The 20,827-nt window shown below is 43.1% G+C and overlaps 1 protein-coding gene and 1 pseudogene across 1 annotated transcript in view; both read right to left on the bottom strand.

The window, feature by feature from the left end:
- The window catches only part of DTWD1 (DTW domain containing 1), a 69,922-nt gene that overhangs the window by 27,374 nt on the left and 21,721 nt on the right, over positions 1–20,827 (bottom strand). Inside the window, exon 2 of the mRNA XM_073568467.1 lies at positions 12,608–12,816. Within this exon, the coding sequence (XP_073424568.1) occupies positions 12,608–12,808 (201 nt within the window). The 5' untranslated portion in view covers positions 12,809–12,816. The remainder of the gene's footprint in view (positions 1–12,607; positions 12,817–20,827) is intronic.
- Positions 17,788–19,012, bottom strand: LOC141084064 (vacuolar protein-sorting-associated protein 36-like; annotated as a pseudogene).

Here is a 20,827-nt window from a genome sequence, read left to right as displayed (position 1 = left end):
TCACAAAGTATTGAGATGAAATTTTGTTTCTGACCAAATACTTATTTTCCACCATAATATGCAAATAAAATGAAAAAAAAAACAGACAATGTGATTTTCTGGATTTTTTTTTCCTGTTTGTCTCCCATAGTTGAGGTCTACCTATGATGTAAATTACAGACGCCTCTCATCTTTTTAAGTGGTGGAACTTGCACTATTGCTGACTGACTAAATACTTTTTTTCCCCACTGTATGTTCTGTGCTTTCTATGCATAATTTATAGTATCCAACTGTTCTAGATAATTATAGTTTGTATAAGTGCTTCCATGGCAATTGTTGCCCCCATATAAAAAACTTTTTTGGTCTTAAAGGGTTATCAAGCACATAAATGTGCCCTTATTCATGTTTCAACTAATGTGATTTCATATGATATATTGTCATTTATTTGCGTGTAATCTTTATATATTCATCCTTACTTGCGGTCTGAATCTCCCTTTGTGACATCTGATCGCACTATGTAATGCGGCGATATATGTTTACTATGTATTATGCTGTTTATTTTTGATTTGCCCCTTTCTAAGATGGCCGCCGCTGCAATAGTGCGGTCTGCGCATGCGCGGGTTGACGTGCAGGATGATGTCACCTTTTTCCTCCTCCCTTCTGCCCACTGTCTGGCGTCTGACATCACGGGGCCCCGTTGTGTGTCAGCGCCAGCGGTGGTTGCCATGTTGGGATGGGGGGAAGGTCTTATACACACCGGGCATAATTAAGGGTCCCCGTGATTATCCTATAAATTGCGCAGATATCGGCCTTAGCACACGCCCCCTGAGGAAGGAACTTATCCGAAACGCGCGTTGGGGTACGGCTGTGTACACTGAGCTGCATTTCCTAATAGGTATGTGATTCTATTAATTCAATGTCTAGGCAGCATTTTTACTCTTGATGGTCTAGCCATGGATTGTTCCCTTTATTTGGATGGCATTTCCATGTATCATTTTGCCTATACAATACTTGTCTCACATTGCCAATGGGATACTATATCCATATGTTTACTATTCATTATTTATTTGTGGCTCACTATACACTGCCTTTTTGTAGTGTCACTTTTTAGCTCTATTGTGCCTCATCTGTTTACAATAAAGATTTCTATTTTAATTTTTATACCGGACTTGTTACACTGCTTTTCATTGGTGTTTATATTGTCTATATATATGCAGTGTGTCCTGCACTGTCCCATGATGTGCTGGAATCTTGATGGTGGTCACCAGCACATTCAGTGTTAATATGTGGTTGACTAAGTATTCCAGCTCATTTTGCTACCATTTGTTCTCAGACCATATATTGTGCAGGTTCTCACCAGTGAAGTCTCGCCTATTGTTGTCATTCATTTTCCTTTTGCTTTGCATTCGGTATAGAGCACCATGACCTCTTATTCCATCCATAACTCGTCTGCAGAATGTAACACACAGACATCTTCACTTTACTGATTTTCCAGGACCCTCCTCACATTCTACCAACTCTACACAAACCACAGCTTGTGATACCTTATAATAATTCACCTATGCCTCCTTTAATAATGCTCCCCCTTGACCTATTATAATAATGACCCTGCACCTTCTTATAATAATACAAATATCCCCTGTGCCTTCTTATATCTAATATATAAAGCTCAAGTGTGTGTATGTATGTACAGTGGGGAAAAAAAGTATTTAGTCAGTCAGCAATAGTGCAAGTTCCACCACTTAAAAAGATGAGAGGCGTCTGTAATTTACATCATAGGTAGACCTCAACTATGGGAGACAAACTGAGAAAAAAAAATCCAGAAAATCACATTGTCTGTTTTTTTTTCATTTTATTTGCATATTATGGTGGAAAATAAGTATTTGGTCAGAAACAAAATTTCATCTCAATACTTTGTGATATATCCTTTGTTGGCAATGACAGAGGTCAAACGTTTTGTGTAAGTCTTCACAAGGTTGCCACACACTGTTGTTGGTATGTTGGCCCATTCCTCCATGCAGATCTCCTCTAGAGCAGTGATGTTTTTGGCTTTTCACTTGGCAACACGGACTTTCAACTCCCTCCAAAGGTTTTCTATAGGGTTGAGATCTGGAGACTCGCTAGGCCACTCCAGGACCTTGAAATGCTTCTTACGAAGCCACTCCTTCGTTGCCCTGGCGGTGTGCTTTGGATCATTGTCATGTTGAAAGACCCAGCCACGTTTCATCTTCAATGCCCTTGCTGATGGAAGGAGGTTTGCACTCAAAATCTCACGATACATGGCCCCATTCATTCTTTCATGTACCCGGATCAGTCGTCCTGGCCCCTTTGCAAAGAAACAGCCACAAAGCATGATGTTTCCACCACCATGCTATACAGTAGGTATGGTGTTTGATGGATGCAACTCAGTATTCTTTTTCCTCCAAACACGACAAGTTGTGTTTCTACCAAACAGTTCCAGTTTGGTTTCATCAGACCATAGGACATTCTCCCAAAACTCCTCTGGATCATCCAAATGCTCTCTAGCAAACTTCAGACGGGCCCGGACATGTACAGGCTTTATCAGTGGGACACGTCTGGCACTGCAGGATCTGAGTCCATGGTGGAGTAGTGTGTTACTTATGGTAGGCCTTGTTACATTGGTCCCAGCTCTCTGCAGTTCATTCACTAGGTCCCCCCGCGTGGTTCTGGGATTTTTGCTCACCGTTCTTGTGATCATTCTGACCCCACGGGGTGGGATTTTGCGTGGAGCACCAGATCGAGGGAGATTATCAGTGGTCTTGTATGTCTTCCATTTTCTAATTATTGCTCCCACAGTTGATTTCTTCACTCCAAGCTGGTTGGCTATTGCAGATTCAGTCTTCCCAGCCTGGTGCAGGGCTACAATTTTGTTTCTGGTGTCCTTTGACAGCTCTTTGGTCTTCACCATAGTGGAGTTTGGAGTCAGACTGTTTGAGGGTGTGCACAGGTGTCTTTTTATACTGATAACAAGTTTAAACAGGTGCCATTACTACAGGTAATGAGTGGAGGAAAGAGGAGACTCTTAAAGAAGAAGTTACAGGTCTGTGAGAGCCAGAAATCTTGATTGCTTGTTTCTGACCAAATACTTATTTTCCACCATAATATGCAAATAAAATGAAAAAAAAACAGACAATGTGATTTTCTGGATTTTTTTTTCTCAGTTTGTCTCCCATAGTTGAGGTCTACCTATGATGTAAATTACAGACGCCTCTCATCTTTTTAAGTGGTGGAACTTGCACTATTGCTGACTGACTAAATACTTTTTTTCCCCACTGTATGTATGTATGTATGTATGTATGTATGTATGTATGTATGTGTGTATGTCCGGGATTGGCATCCGCACCGTCGCAGCTACAGCCACAAAATTTGGCACAGTCATACGTCTGGATCCCGAGAGTGTCCTAGGCTATGTTGTGAGGCGAAATTTTAACCCCGCGCGTTCCGATTCACCAAACAATTTTGCCCCTATCTACATAATGGGGAAAGTGTGTGTATCAAGCCCTGCCCCTCATTATGATGTCATAATAGTTGCCATGGCGACACTGATGTCATCATAGGTTGCAAGCCCCGCCACTCATTATGATGTCATAATGGTTGACTATGGGATGGAGGATGTGTATGACGGGTATATGGGCACTGGACTATGGGATGGAGGATATGTATGACGGGTATATGGGCACGGGACTATGGGATGGAGGATGTGTGATGGGTTTATGGGCACTAGACTATGGGATGCAGGATATGTATGATGGGTATATGGGCACGGGACTATGGGATGGCGGATATGTATGATGGGTATATGGGCACGGGACTATGGGATGGAGGATATGTATGATGGGTATATGGGCACGGGACTATGGGATGGAGGATATGTATGATGGGTATATGGGCATGGGACTATCCGATGGAGGATGTGTGATGGGTATATGGGCATGGGACTATGGGATGGAGGATATGTGAAGGGTATATGGGCACTCGACTATGGGATGGAGGATATGCATGATGGATATATGGGCACGGGCCTATGGGATCGTGGATATGTATGATGGGTATATGGGCACGGGACTATGGTATGGAGGATAATTATAATTTGCTATAACTAACCACAGTTAGTTACTATGCCCGGGCAGCGCCGGGCTCTTCAGCTAGTTAATAATAATAATGACCCCTTGCTTTCTCTAAAATGATAACAATCCCCCTACACTGGGTGCAGAATTATTAGGCAAATGAGTATTTTGATCACATCATCCTTTTTATACATGTTGTCCTACTCCAAGCTGTATAGGATTGAAAGCCAACAGCCAATTATGCAAATCAGGTGACTTGCATCTGTAATGAGGAGGGGTGTGGTCTAATGACATCAAAACCCTATATAAGGTGTGCTTAATTATTAGGCAACTTCTTTTCCTTTGGCAAAATGGGTCAGAAGAGAGATTCGACGGACTCTGAAAAGTCAAAAATAGTGAGATGTCTTACAGAGGGATGCAGCAGTCTTGAAATTGCCAAACTTTTGAAGCGTGATCACCGAACAATCAAGCGTTTCATGGCAAATATCCAACAGGGTCGCAAGAAGCTTGTTGATAAAAAAAGGCGCAAAATAACTGCCCAAGAATTGAGGCAAATCAAGCGTGAAGCTGCCAAGATGCCATTTGCCACCAGTTTTGCCATATTTCAGAGCTGCAATGTTACTGGAGTATCAAAAAGTTCAAGGTGTGCCATACTCAGGGACATGGCCAAAGTAAGGAAGGCTGAAAAACGACCACCTTTGAACAAGAAACATAAGATAAAATGTCAAGACTGGGCCAAGAAATATCTTAAGACTGATTTTTCTAAGGTTTTATGGACTGATGAAATGAGAGCGACTCTTGATTGGCCAGATGGATGGGCCCGATGCTGGATCAGTAAAGGGCAGGGAGCTCCACTCTGACTCAGACGCCAGCAAGGTGGAGGTGGGGTACAGGCTGCCACGAGAGGTGGTGAGTTCTCCTTCAAAAGAAATCTTCAAACAGAGATTGGACAGACATCTGTCTGGGATGATTTAGCGAATCCTGCTTTGAGCAGGGGGTTGGACCAGATGGCCCAGGAGGTTTCTTCCAACTCTGCGATTCTATGATTCTATGGTATATGGGCTGGTATCTTCAAAGATGAACTTGTGGGACCTTTTCGGGTTGAGGATGGAGAGAAGCTCAACTCCCAAACCTACTGGCAGTTTCTGGAAGACACCTTCTACAAGCAGTGGTACAGGAAGAAGTCGGTATCGTTCAAGAAAAACATGATTTTCATGCAGGACAATGCTCCATCACATGCATCCAAATACTCCACAGCGTGGCTGACCAGTAAAGGTCTAAGAAGAAAAAATAATAACATGGCCCCCTTGTTCACCTGATCTGAACCCCATTGAGAACCTGTGGTCCCTCATAAAATGTGAGATCTATAGGGAGGGAAAACAGTACACCTCTCCGAGCAGTGTCTGGGAGGCTGTGGTGGCTGCTGCACGCAATGTTGATCGTAAACAGAATCTATGGATGGAAGGCTTTTGAGTGTCATCGTAAAGAAAAGTGGCTATATTGGTCACTGATTTTTTAGGTTTTATTTTTGAATGTCAGAAATGTTTATTTCTAAATTTTGTGTTGCTCTATTGGTTTACCTGGTGAAAATAAACAAGGGAGATGGGTATATATTTGGTTTTTATGAAGTTGCCTAATAATTCTGCACTGTAATAGTTACCTGCACAAACAGATATCCTCCTAAGATAGCCAAATCTCAAAAAAAAAACCACTCCAACTTCCAAAGATATTAAGCTTTGATATCTATGAGTCTTTTGGGTTGATTGAAAAAATAGTTGTTATTCAATAATAAAAAAGAATCCTCTCAAATACAACTTGCCTAATAATTCTGCACCCAGTGTATTGTGCCTCCATATAATAATGATCCTCAGTGCCTCTTTATTGTAATAATGCTCCTGAGCGGAGGCGTACCTAGAAATAACAGGCTCCCCCATAGAAAAAGACTAATCACGTCACAGTCAAAGAAGAGCACATTTCCCTAAATTTTAAGAAACTGAGAAGGAAATGTATTGCAGCACTTAAACAGTTATTTTGCCCCTTCTGAAGCTCCTAAGTGGTCTCACTCACTGATACCCCATTCATGACCCCCATTGAGTATTTTGCCCCACACACCTTACACACATTATGATGCCCCACAAGTGACACCACATGTGTCACCATTTTGGAAACTAGACCACTTCGGGAACTTATCTAGATGTGTACTGAGCAACTTCAACTCACAGGCAGGGCTGTGGAGTCGGAGTCGTAGCTCATTTTGGTGGAGTCGGAATAAAATGGTCCGACTCCTAAAATATATAATAAAATTGGGTACAGTAGTTCAATACAGAATGTGCTGAATATTTTTTCATAGGAATTTGGGAAAGTTATGAAATGTCCTATAAATGGCTGTTCTATTCCTGATCTAAGGCTACATTCGCACACAGCGTTTTTGCTGCGTTTTTTGAGGATATGTTTTTCAGCTGCAAAAGCAGATCAGCTTTTTAAAAACCGCATCACCTGAAAGGTTTTTGAGCTCATAGATAATGTTTTCAATAGCAAAAGCAGATAAGAAATCTGCTCTATCCATTTCTTTCTATTCATATCTTATCTGTACCAAAAAGAATGAAAGCCGGGTAGCACACAAACTAACACTCCTTTTTTTTTAGCACCAGTCAGGTACACCTCATAGCTGCCCAAAAGGACGCCCAGGACAGGCATTGCTCGTCTTCAGTAACACGTCATCAACATCAATTGATAGTTGGAATAAATAGACTGCATTCACCACATCTTAAGGTTATTTTCAAGTGTAGGGGTGTGCAGTATAAGGTTCTGCAGCAGCTGAGGTGTGCAGTATGAGATTCTGCGGAACAGTATGAGGTTCTGCCCCCCCCTAGTTTTGATCCTGGCTAAAACCGTTTCTTATAGATATGGCGAACTCTCAGGTAACCCTAAATGAAGGTCAATGGACACAGGTGGCTGAATTGAAGGAATTGCTTAATCACCTATTTACCGTGACTAAAAAATTACAAGCTGAGGATTTAACTCCTGGCATTTTCATAAAGGAGTGGAAGAACTTGCTATTTTGCCTGTCCCAAAGAGGAGATTTAATCGCAGATGGTTTTTCTGCTTCAATGAAACGGAGAGAGACACAGCTATTGGAAAATAAAATTTTTCTGGAAGCTGTTTATGTGGACCCAAGTCAACGTATACTGCTTGATGATCAACAGCTTACTAAATGAAAAGAAGCTCTGACTGAGGTAGCAGTTAGGATGAGTGGCCTACAGGAAGACTGCCAGGTGCAAGAGAACTTGGGTTCTGACAGTGCTACTGCTGCCATATCTTCATACTCATCAGAAGAGGAGTTTGACTTTGACAAGTATTTGGATGATATGGAGCAGGCAAAGCGTTGCTGCAAGGAAAAAGATTTCACTCCGTCTCCTATAGCAAGCAGATTTACCATATTTCAGCAAAATGTTTCACTTGAAAAATTCAACCGTTCATCAAAACTGACTGTGCATGAGGCAATTCCTTTATACTTGGAAATTGTTAGAGATGTTGCCCATGTGGTTACGGCTTTGCCTCCAACCCAAGTTAGTGTAGAGAGATTGTTCTCTAGCCTTAAAATTATCAGGTCAGATTTTAGGTCATCTATGAAGAAGGATCTGATGGAGGCAATTCTATTTCTTAGAACAAATTCATAGACTGCACAAATGTTATTTAGTATGTTTTTGTTGAAAACTGTTTTTTGCCACTTACATAGTTTATTACATAGTGTTATACAGTCATATGTTAAAGTTTGGGCAACCCTATTAATGATAACCTTTTAACCTGTTAACAGGTTAAATCTCTGAGACAACTTTTTGTATCCTTCCCCTGAAAAGCTATGTTGAATAATCTTTGTTTTCAGATCATTTGAGAGTTGTTTTGAGGAGCCCATGATGCCACTCTTCATAGGAGAATCAAATAGGAGAACTACTTGCAAGTGGCCACCTTAAATACCTTTTGTCATGATTTGATACACCTGACTATGAAGTTCAAAGCTCAATGAGGTTACAAAACCAATTTAGTGTTTCAGGAAGTCAGTAAAAAGTAGTTAGGAGTGTTCAAATCAAGAAAATGATACTTTTGCACCGGTCAAATTTTGTTTAAATGCAGATTGCACATTTTCTGTTAGTACAATAAACCTCATTTGAATCCAGAAATATAACTGAGTCCATCAGTTATTAGATATATGAAACTGAAATAGCTGTTGCAAAAACCAAAATTGTTATAAAGAAAAAAGGTTAACATTAATAGGGGTGCCCAAAGTTTAACATATGACTGTATACACTGTGTTCCAAATTATTATGCAAAAAATATTTCCTCATATTTTCTCTAAATTACCTATATGAATTGCATTCATTGTTATTTTCCAGTCATCTAATATTCTAGTATAATTGCAATGTTTTTGAACAAACTGCCTATGAAAACAGTATATTTTTAAAAATAAGAAACACTCAAAATGCATGTTCCAAATTATTATGCACAGCAGAGTTTTCAACCTTTTTATTATTTTGAACAAAAAAATGGTCAATTGTGAAATTATAAGCATTATCAGCTTATTACAAAATGAAATCAGTTTTCAAGTGAAAACTTTATTCTAGGTGATGTTACATTTGCACATAGGATCCCTTGTTCGAAAGAAGCTTCTGAACTCTCTCGTCCATTGAATTTGTCAGTTTTTGGATGGTTTGTGCTTCAATTGTTTTGCACGTGGACAGAATACCCTCCCAGAGCTGTTGCTTAGATGTGAACTGCCTCCCGCCATCATAGACACTCCTTTTGATGATGCTCCAGAGGTTCTCAATGGGCTTGAGGTCAGGGGAAGATGGTGGCCACACCATAAGTTTGTCCTCTTTTATGCCCATAGCAGCCAGAGATGCAGATGTGTTATTTGCAGCATGAGACGGTGCATTATCATGCATGAAAATGATCTTGCTGCGGAAAGCACGGTTCTTCCTCTTGAACCATGGCAGGAAGTGCTGTGTTAGAAACTCCACATAGATTATGGAGTTCATCTTTACCCCTTCAGGGATCCTAAAGGGGTCGACAATCTCTCTCCCCATGATTCCAGCCAAAAACATTACTCCACCTCCTCCTTGTTGGCGCCTTAGCCGTGTTTTCATGGGGTGTCCATCAACCAGCCATCCTCCACTCCATCCATCTGGACCATCGAGCGTTGCACGGTACTCATCGGTGAACAAAACAGTTTGGAAGTCAGTCTTCATGTATCGTTTGGCCCACTGGAGCCGTTTCTGCTTGTGTGCAGTGGATAGAGGTGGTCAACAGGATGGCTTACGCACAGCTGCAAACCTCTGAAGGACCCTGCATCTTGTTGTTCGGTGGACATTGGAGGCACCAGTAGCTTCCAAAACTTGTCTGCTATGACAAGGCATTTTTGCAGCTGCTCTTTTAACCTGACGCAATTGCCTGTTGGAAAGAGTCCTCAATTTTTCCTTATCAGCACGCACATGTGTGTGCTGGGAATCAGCTACAAACTTCTTGATTGTGCGATGATCACGATGAAGTGTCTTGGCAATGTTGATTGTAGTCATGCCTTGACCTAAATACTCCACAATTTGTTGCTTCTCAGCAGCCGACACATCCTTTTTCTTTCCCATTTTGGCAAAAAATGTAGGCTGCTTAATAATGTGGAACAGCCTTCTTAAGTAGTCTTGCCTTTATTTGGACACACCTGACAAACTAATTTGCACAGGTATCTGCAATTGCTTTCAGTGATATAAAGAGCCCTGACACACATCACCATCAATGAGTTTAAATGACAAACAAAAAAATTCTAACCTTATCACTCCTAAACTCTTTTTGCATAATAATTTGGAACACAGTTTATATATATATGTGGAGTCGGTGGAAGGGAAATTGAGGAGTCGGAGTCGCAGGTTTGGCTTACCGTCTCCACAGCCCTGCTCACAGGTGCTTCACAGAAGTTTATAGCGTAGAGGCGTGAAAATAAAAACTCACATTTTTCCAAAATAAAGTTTTTAGCTCCATATTTTGCATTTTCATAACGGTAACAGGAGAAATTGCTCCATACAATTTGTTGTGCAATTTCTCCTGAGCACACCGATACCACATATGTGGGGGAATACTACTGTTTGGGAGCAAGGCAGGGCTTGGAAGGGAAGAAGCGCCTTTCTGAATATAAAATTTACTGGAACTAGCGGATGCCATGTAGCGTTTGGAGAGCCCCTGATGTGTCTAAACAGTGTAACCCCCCCAAGTGACCACATTTTGGGAATTATCTACAGATAATAGCGATGATTTGGACTTCATGGGCGTTTTCCAGAAACAAGCTGCAGTGGATGTTGCTGAGTGAAAATTGCAAACTGCCGTTGTAGTGACTAGTACATTATGCCCAGCTCATGCTTCTGGAGACACGCACCTGTAAAGTAGGCGTGCTCTCATCACTATAGGAATGCCAAACGTGGGCGCTATATGTGGTTTAGGCACACTGTGGCAAGAAGGGAGGGGGCATTTAGATTTGGGAGCGCAAAATTTGTTGAATTTATTTTGGGGAGCGTGAAGCCATTTAACTTTTCCAGAGCCTTTGTGCTACCAGTAAGGTGGAAGCCCCCTATATTTCCGTTAACAGATGACGGACCTGAGTGGGGACTGGCTTTTCTTGTGGATTGAGTTGAAGCTTTTATTGGGCACATTTTACATAACGTTAGGGATCACATTTATCTGGCGCTCTACGCTGAGCACTTTGGGGTTTCCACCTAAATCTGAGTGACGTGACAGATGAAAGCCCTGAGGGATCCATTCACTATTATGAGGCAGCAGATTTACTCTGGACTCCATCTGGCCTCTGTTCAGCGGTGTCCTTTCCAGAAGTGCACAAAACTGTGGCCGACGGCACTTTTATGCAATCCTAAAAGACGGACACCGCCGGATCACAGGTCCTATGGCGCCCACAGTGCCTCCATCGGCCTTATTATAGGGAATCTTCTGCCGGGTGTTCTGTCTGAATCACGTATTTCAGAGATTAACACACAGACACCCCGGTGTAAGCGCAGAGCACAGGATAAATGTGCTCCGAGCCTTACTGCGATCTTTGGGAGACAGAATGAAAAAAAAAAAAAAAAAAAAAAAAAAATCTACAGAAGCCTCTTAAACCATGCTCCTGGCATAGTCTAACGGCTTGCCATAGAATGGCAACAATCGGCTCTCTTGCAACAACATTGCGGGGATGCCGATCGTTAGGGCGAGGGAGTCCTCTACCTCCCCAAGCCTTCTAAGTGCTGCGATCGATATCTTTCGTTGCATTTAGGGGGTTAAACGGCCCGGGGCAGTGCAGGCACAGCTCCTGGCTGTGACAGCCAGATCTTGGCTATTACTTAAGCCGAGCTCCTGGTGTCGAACGAGCGGGACAGAGGCTCCTGTGCCCCACATGATCGCCATGACGTACCTATACTTCAATGGTCGGGAAACCGTGTCCGACCATGATATATGGGTAAGTCAAAGTCATGAAGGGGTAAGATGAATGCCATACAGTAAAATCTGTTAATCATTGTGTCCAAGTGTAAAAAAAAACTTGCATGTTTTCTCAATGGATATCATTGTAATAAATATTCTAGTTTGCTAGGCAATTCCATACTATCTTTTGGTGTTATACTGACATACAGCTCTGTCAAAACTTAAGAGACCACTTTCAAATGTTCAGTTTGTCTGATTTTTCTCTTTATAGATATATTTTTGAGTAAAATGTAAATTGTTCTTTTAGTCTACAAACTTCTGACAACATGTCTCCGAATTTCCAAGCAATACTTTTTTTTATTTTTTTCTGACAAAGAAAAATAGTCAAAATTAAAAAAACAGTGCTTTCAGACCTCAAATAATGCAAAGAAAACAAGTTCATAATCATTTCGAAACAATAATACAAATGATTTAACTCAGGAAGAGTTCAGAAATCAATATTTTGTGGAATAACCATGATTTTTAATCACAGCTTTCATGCGTCTGGGGATGCTTGCCACCAGTCTTTCACAGTGCTTCTGGAGCAAAAATTTAAGCAGTTCTTTCTTTGTTTGATGGTTTGTGACTATCCATCATTTTCTTGATTACATTCCAGAGGTTTTCAATTGGGTTCAGGTCTGGAGAATGGGCTGCCCATGACAGTGTTTTGATGTCGTGGGTCTCTTAATTTTTTCCAGAGCTCTATACTGGACAGACACAGCAGACACAGACCAAACACATTTATAACCACTATGAACATGCTTAGCACATAGTTTGGTTGCTTTTGCAGTGTACATGCTACACTTACATCAAAGTGTTGTGAACCCAGCCTGACAGAAACCAACATATCTCTAGGTAACCATGAAAAAATAGACATTGAATGACAAGCAATATGGCTGCAGCAAGTTCAGAGCCATTTGTGGGTTTGGATGCAGTTTTTTTTTTTACCAAACACAGGAATTAATGCAAAAGGGACATAAGGTATGAGTTTCTGAGTTTCTTTCCAACCTAAATTAATAAGTAGAAGAGCATACCGTACTTCTTACCTGCACAGTTGGGATATAACCTGTTGGCACGCTCTCTACTGGCACATAGCAGGTATAGCAGTAAAACATCCTGGAACTGTTACATTTTGGGCATTTTGCTCTGCCTTTCTTTTGTGCAGTTTCAAGTACCACTTGAGATGAGACTTTCAATCTCTCCAACAGGTCGTTGTTTCCAGATGTACCTTGTCTGTTACTCGACATTTTATGATCTGGAATAAGAACAGATGTGTTTATCGCTGTGTCTTCAGACAAACATTTTCCTAGTGCACTGATTTTTAGAACAGCATTCACTTGCAGAGTCACTGTGGTGTCGCATCAGCAATGGAAGTCTACAAAAAGTACAAAACCTGTCAATGCAATATCAGGAAAAGAAAACTGCAGCGGCAAACAGTCAGTTACTCTCCACAGTGGTGCTCTGTGGACAGGCATTACTTCAAATATATTCCACCCTAAAAGCAATGCTTCTAAGTAAAAATTCCTCTGTAAAACAATGTCTAAGGCGATCGATATGAACTCATTGAATTAAAACATACACAGGGACAGTAAAGCCCAACAGAGCAGGATCACGAGTGTGTGCATGACTACAAGTGATCCGCAGTACTTAGCAGCGGCCACTGAGCAGTGAGATGGCGCTTTTGTGTTCGGCCCCTGCCACAGCTGGTAATAGATAATTAGTGGGAATGTCTGATCCCACCCATATGATTTTGATTACCTTTCCAAAGATAGGTCATCAATAGCTACATCAATCAAACTTAGACTGGTACGAACTGATTCACAGAATCCAGTTCAGTGGCCGCGTCGGTAAACTAAGGCCACTTGGCCGGAAGTCCTGAAAACCGCCTCTAAGGCTACTTTCACACTAGCGTTTTTTTGCGCTAAGTGCGCAGTCCAAACGCATACAAAAAATACATCAAGCGTTTTGAATGCGTTTGCTTATTTTATGCGCATAAGTTTTAACCAGTTTGTTGCCATGTGAACTCTTAAAACGCATGCGTTTTTAAACGCTGAAGTGCGCATGTCCATGCGCACGCCAGCGTTCCCATAGTCTGTAATGTGATTTTTTTGCGCATTCCGTGCGCATGCGTTTTTTTGACACAGGTTGGGCGCACAACAAATGCAACAGGGTGCGTCTGGCGCGCTTAGACGCACACTGGAAAAAACCGCATGCGCACAAAACGCTTACAAGCGCTAGACCATGCGCACCCATGTTATGCTAGACCATGCTACGCCAGATGACCTGGCCTCCACAGTCACCAGACCTGAACCCAATCGAGATGGTTTGGAGTGAGCTGGACCGCAGAGTGAAGGCAAAAGGGCCAACAAGTGCAAAGCATCTCTGGGAACTCCTTCAAGACTGTTGGAAGACCATTTCCGGTGACTACCTCTTGAAGCTCATCAAGAGAATGCCAAGAGTGTGGAAAGCAGTAATCAAAGCAAAAGGTGGCTACTTTAAAGAACCTAGAATATAAGACATATTTTCAGCTGTTTCACACTTTTTTTGTTAATTATATAATTCCACATGCGTTAATTCATAGTTTTGATGCCTTCAGAGTGAATCTACAATTTTCATAGTCATGAAAATAAAGAAAACTCTTTGAATGAGGTGTGTCCAAACTTTTGGTCTGTACTGAACGCGCACGATGTGCTGCGCTAAAAAAACGCTAGTGTGAAACCAGCCTTACCTTACATAGTTACATAGTTTTGAAGGCTGAAGGAAGACCTTGGCTCTTCATTTGATTAGCTAACCTAGTGACATCACCTTGTAGATTGTGAGCCCTCGCGGGCAGGGTCATCTCTCCTCCTGTACCAGTCGTGACTTGTATTGTTTAAGATTATTGTACTTGTATTTATTATGAAAAAAGAACATTTTAAGCACATTGTATTTTATATGTATACCCCTCCTCACATGTAAAGCGCCATGGAAAAAATGGCGCTATAATAATAAATAATAATAATCACATGCATGTGACGCCGCAACAAAGATGTTGCACTAAGGTAGCTAATTAAAGGAGAAGATGTTGTCATGTAGGAGGAGGTTCTCGGAGGTCCGGTCCCATGGCCACAGATTCCTGACAGTAAACCTAGTAAACTAGCATATTCACGAGCTCTGCATAACTCCACATCCACCATTGACTGGCAGCTTTCTGCCTATGCACAGTGTACAGACATAGCGGCCAATCAGTGGTGTGGGTGGGGTCATACAGAGCTTAATATTGAGAGAACTGGTAAATCTGAAGCAGAAACTGTCATTTAATCGTTTAATCGCAACTGCAGCAAACAGCTCAATAAGCAACACATTGGTGGAATTGGGGTCTCTGACCCTACATCATGCTGCTCTCAGATGAGGTAGTAAAAAAATGGGGAAAGATTCCCTTTAAGGGCATGTGCATACCATTTCTTTTACCGCACCGCCATCTTGTGGACATAATGTTGGACTTCTCTAAAGTCAGAGGTAATGGTAACAAGCTCTCAATGCAAGTCTATGAGAGCCTTGTGCTAGTTTTCAGACTTAGGGCTCGCTCACACTGGCGTATAATAAGGACGAGTGCAATGCGCCACGCCGCCCTCACCTGGGGGCGGGACCTCGGTCCCGACGTCTCCCCTTCCGAAGCCACGGCCGCTCCGGGGGTCCCATAGGGTGCGCACGCGCACCTCTCGTACTTAGGTTCATGTTTGCACCATGTTCTGTGTGCGCACGCGCGCTCTTCTAAGCTCTGTCTCCAGGCCTGTCCTATCTATGGTATTGGAGGACTTGACCCGGAAGTCCTAGTGATCATGTGCTATATCAGGCTACCTCTTCCTATGGGAGGTGCCTGATTATTGTTGTGCTTCCTGGCTTGGTCTGCCGTGTCCTTGCCTGGCTGTGTGCTGTATTCGGGTCCTCTGTCTTATGCTCAGTTGTGCCTCCTGGCACACACTCTGATCATGTGCTCTGTCTTATGCTCAGTTGTGCCTCCTGGCACACGCTCTGATCCTGTGCTCTGTCTTATCCTCAGCTGTGCCTCCTTGCACACGCTCTGATCCTGTGCTCTGTCTTATGCTCAGCTGTGCCCCCTGGCACACGCTCTGATCCTGTGCTCTGCCTTATGCTCAGTTGTGCCTCCTGGCACACACTCAGATCCTGTGCTGTCTTATGCTCAGTTGTGCCCCCTGGCACACGCTCTGATCCTGTACTCTCACGTATGCTCAGTTGTGCCTCCTGGCACACACTCTGTTCCTGTACTCTGTTGCACCTCCTGGCACACCTGCTGCCTAACTCAGTACTCTGACGTGCTCCTTTGTACGTGTCCTGCTTTTCTCACACCCGGACGTACTAGTTGCTGCACGCCATACATGCTCTTGTGTACCCGTTTTGCACTATCCTGTATCTAGCGCACTCCCGTGTACACGCCTTGTGTTCCCGAGTACTCTCTGTGCCTCCGTACACACACCCTGTACCGTCCTGTACCCCACATGTCCCTGTGTCCACGCTTTACACGTTCCTGCAGACACACTTACTCATGTCTCCTGTGAGCCGGCCACCTGGTGCCAGCAGTCATGGTCCCTTACCCCCTTGGGCTTGCCCCTGACACTCCCTGTATAGGGGGTGGCCCTCACTAGGTCAGCTCGCCCTGGGAGGGTTGGGGCCACGACCCAGAGGGTCCACTCCAGGAGTCGTCACACAATGAGAGAAAACATCGCATTGCATTCTGACCAATGTTAGTAAATGAGTCAGTGCTGATCTGCACGTTTTTCCTCAACTCTAATCGGACTGAGGAAAAAAAAATCACAGCATGTGGCTAGTGGATGTAATAACTGGATCGCACTCGCCAATGCAAGTCAATGGGTGAGATAAAAAAATAATCACAAAGCACAAGGCCCATGTGGCACTAAAGGGTGTTTAGCCTAATTAAACCCATTAAATAAATAATATAAAAAAAATTAAGTGGGGTCCCCCCTATTTTTTTCACAACCAGCTAAGGGAAAGCAGACAGTTGTGAGCTGGTCTTATGCTAGGTAGGGCCCCCTAACCATAGAGCTTCAGCTCACAGTTGTATGTTTTGCCTTTGCAGGATACAGAAATGTAATTCTCTCTTTTAATGTCTTTCTGGTTTCCATTTCTGGACTACCACTATTAATTAACCCCTTAACGACCACCAATAAGCCTTTTACGGTGGCAGTTAAGGGTACTTATTCCTCAGCACCGCTTTTTAACAGTGCTGAGTAATATGGTTATAGTGGCCCCCCAGCATCGGAAAATCTCCAGGTCTCTAGCCGAGACCTCAGAGAACATGATTTGGATAGGTTTTTACCGATTTCACATTTATTTCTCTCTCCTCTGATAAGATCTAGCACAACAGAGGAGAGAGAAATGGGGTCCCCCGAGGCCCCCCCTGTAACTCCGTTGGTGTTTTCTTCTGGGAAGAAAATGGCAGGGAGCCTGCCGAGATCTGCCAGCAGATTCTTATTGGTTCATTTTGATCACTGTGATAGACCCTATCACAGTGATCAAAATAAAAAAAAAGAGTAAATCAAACACCGCTTTATCACCCCCTTAGTTAGGTAAAAATAATAATAATTTTTATTTTTTTCCATTAGGATTAGGGTTGGGGCTAGGGCTGTGTTAGGCTGGAGTTAGAATTGGGAGGTTTCCACTATTTAGGTACATCAGGGGGTCTCCAAACGTGACATGGCGCCCGCCATTAATCCCAACCCATTTTTGGGTTCAAAAAGTCAAATGGTGCTCTCTCTCCCTTCTGAGCCCTGCCATGCGCCCAAACAGTGGCTTTCCCCCACATACGGGGTACCAGCGTACTCAGGAGAAATTGCACAACAAATTTTTTGGTCCAGTTTCTCCTGATACCCTTGTGAAAATAAAAAAAAAGTTTGGTTCCAAAGTAACTTTTTTTTTGTGAAAAAATTAAAATACACGTAACATCTGGTGTGGATGGTGCAAAAAGTAAATATACGGCGCATAATGTCAGGGAGTTAGGCTAATGGCAAATTTATCAGAATTAATGCAAGGTACTGCTAAAGAAGTTTTGCTTATGAACTAATCCAAATTCAGCGCTTAGCTTTAAGAAATCCTTTGGAAATGACAGCAGGAAGCAAAACAGACATCTAATCCATGCCTTCCTAGCACTGGTTTTGATAAAGCATCATCATGTGGGGACATTTATCACTCAAGGATTTTCTGCAAATAACCTTTAGTCATTGTAAAGTGTTGCGATGTGTATACTGTGTTCCCCAGTAACCAAAAATATAAGTTCATAGCCAAGGCCAGGCTTTTAATGTGCCCGTCCGGTCTTAATCATTCTGCAGCCATCCTACAAGACCTTCCTCCTGCTCAGTGTTCTCCATGACGGGTTCTGATCTTGAGCACCTCCGTACATGAATCTCCCGCAAATGCCTAAGTCTGCGTCAATAACAGGTTTGGATAGAAGCGTAAACCTTCAACTGAATCGTCCCTGCAGAGATGCCCCATGTTTTCAGCAAGAAGCAATCTTTCTTTGGCTAACAACACGGACATGCCGACAATCTTGGCAAACTCTTCAGAAGTCAGTGAACCCCTCTCAGATACCGTGTCTAGGGCGGAAGCCACCATCTCCTCTTCATTGTGTGACTGATGCTCAATTACCATGACGCCACTATCGAAAATATGAAGCCGTAGTGGAAGTGTTTCAGGGATTCAAACATTTTGCAGGTGTTTACCAGATCTTCTGGAGAAAGAAACTCCATGGCCCTGGCTCGATTTATTAAGCAGTATACTTCTGTGAGTGACATTATGCCCCCTCGCTCCTCCAGTGGAGCCTGTAATATGGTGGCGAGCTGCCTTGCCAGCTGCATGTGGTAGTGTGTACCCGATCCGTGGGTTTCCCGCGTCACTGGATTGGCGATTCCCATACTCAGCAGGTAGGACTTAAACTTTATGGTCTCATCTTCTGTGATGTCCCCGTTTGTCTTTGATTTTGTTCGCTATCGATTTGGACAGTTCCAACATTTCCTTGGCCTTGTCTATGAGCTTGCTGAGATCTTCAAAGGCCTCAGAAATGTTCTTGTCGGTCTCTTTTCTTTTCTCATCCAGCTTCCACTCAATGCCCACTAATCTGACAGCTTTTATTCTCCCGGCCTGGGGACCTTTGTTCATCTGAATGGCAGGCGATGCCCTCTGCCACCTCTTTTGTGTCAGCTCTTCTGATAGTCGCCGATTGAACTCAATCTGCCCATGTTCTCTGGAGAACAACTTGACATGTGAGTAGTGGCTGGTTTGGTAAGGTCCAGGTTCTTTATTCGGAGATGGAGAGTGGAGATGTACCACAATTTTAGCATTTGCCGTGAAAAATAAGCATCCCATGAATCCTATGGGATTCCGCAATGCTGTGCTAATGCTGCAGTTTTTCCGTGGCGGAATCGCTTCGCGGTAAAGAAACGCAGCATGCTCATGAATTTAGCGGAATCGCGGCGATTCCACCCACATAGGAATGTGTTATGAGTTCATTTTCCCCTTCGTCACTGAGGTCTGGTGAACTCCCTATTCTGGTAAAGGAAGGTAATGAGCCTGATTATCAGGCACCTGAGCCTAATGAGGATGACTGGCTGAGTGGAGTCACGGACTGGATATAAGGCTGCCGACGCCCTTCTGCCCTGCGGGTGTTTTCTCTGTGGACTTCTAGGACACCAGTCTGATTCCTGCTCCTCTAAAGCTAAGTTTTCTGTTTTGCCTGTTAGCATTTTTGTTTTGTTTTTTGTTTTCCTTGCTTTTCTGTATTCTGCCATTCCCTGCTGGGGTGAGCTGAATCTCCTTTTGCCTGTAGCTCTGTCTTCAGAATATTCCTGAGTACTGACATAGCTTTTTTGAAGCCTAGCGTCTTCAGGGCCTTTTTCACTGTCCGTCTGTTGGCTCTTATTTTCATAGGGTTTTTCACTGATTGCAGACAGCAGCCTTCCTGTCCTTTTCTATCTAGTTCGCTTGGGCCCAGTCTTTGCTCAGTCTATCTTTCTGTCTGTGTTAGTATTTTTATCTTGCTTCACCGTCATTATATGTTGGGGGCTGCCTATTGCTTCGGGGTCTGCTCTGGGGCAGTTTAGATTTCCCCTTTCTTTCTTTAGGCCTATTTAATTCTCCGGCTGTGATCGAGGGGTCTAGGGCATCGTAGGAACCCCCCACGGCTACTGCTAGTTGTGTTGATAGGTTCAGGGGTCTGCAATCCGATAGCTGCCAACTTCTCTGGTTTTCTGGACTTAGCCAGCATTTCTGTTTTTGCCTTCTACGGTGACTCAATCATAACAGGAATGCATTGTTCTGCTTACTTTCTGCATGGGGCTGTGCCCACCATGCAAAAAGTAAGCAGAACCTTTGCAGATGGTACCCACGGTCCGGAGGAGAGGAGACTGTCTTCCAGGCTTTGGGTACCATATCCTTGTCAAAAATAGAATCAAAATAAAAAATAGTTATTCTCACCTTCTGGCGTTCCGCGCAGCCTTCCCGCCTCTCTCCACGGTCCTGGCATCTTCCGGTCCCAGTAATCCTTTGCGAGAATGACCGCGATGACGTAGCGGTCTCGCGGTCATTCGCGATGAAGTCTCGCGGTCATTCGCGCAAAGGATTACTGATACTGGAAGATGCCGGAAGCGTGGAGAGAGGCGGGAAGGCTGTGCGGGATGCCGGAAGGTGAGAATAACTATTTTTTATTTTTGTAATTATTTTTTACATCATATCTTTTACTACTGATGCTGCATTATCAGCGTCAATAGTAAAAAGTTGGTCACACTCGTCAAACACTGTTTGACGAGTGTGACTAACCTGTCAATCAGTTCTCCAAGCGATGCTCCAGATCGCTTGGAAAAACTAGCATTCTGCAAGCTAATTACGCTTGCAAAATGCTAGTTTTTCCGCGGGAATTTAAAATGCAATTTTCCCACGGAATGGAATCCGGAATTCTCGCGGTAACTTCCGCGGGAATTCCGCTACGTGTGAACTTAGCCTACATGTGGTTTTGAGTACCTTGAGGGGTGCAGTGTTTAGAATGGTGTCATTTTTGGGTATTTTCTGTCATATAGGCCCCTCAAACTCACTTCATATGTGAGGGGGTACCTGGTTTTGTAAATTGTGTTGGAAAAATGACAAATCGTTGGTCAACTTTTACCCCTTATAACTTCCTAACAAAAAAAAAATTATGTGTCCAAAATTGTGCTGATGTAAAGTAGACACGTGGGAAATGTTATTTATTAACTATATTG

Source organism: Dendrobates tinctorius, unplaced genomic scaffold (assembly GCF_039654945.1).
Source record: "Dendrobates tinctorius isolate UK_male_01 unplaced genomic scaffold, ASM3965494v1 ptg000022l, whole genome shotgun sequence".
Classification (NCBI taxonomy): domain Eukaryota; kingdom Metazoa; phylum Chordata; class Amphibia; order Anura; family Dendrobatidae; genus Dendrobates; species Dendrobates tinctorius.
This window is presented reverse-complemented; position numbering and strand designations above follow the sequence as displayed.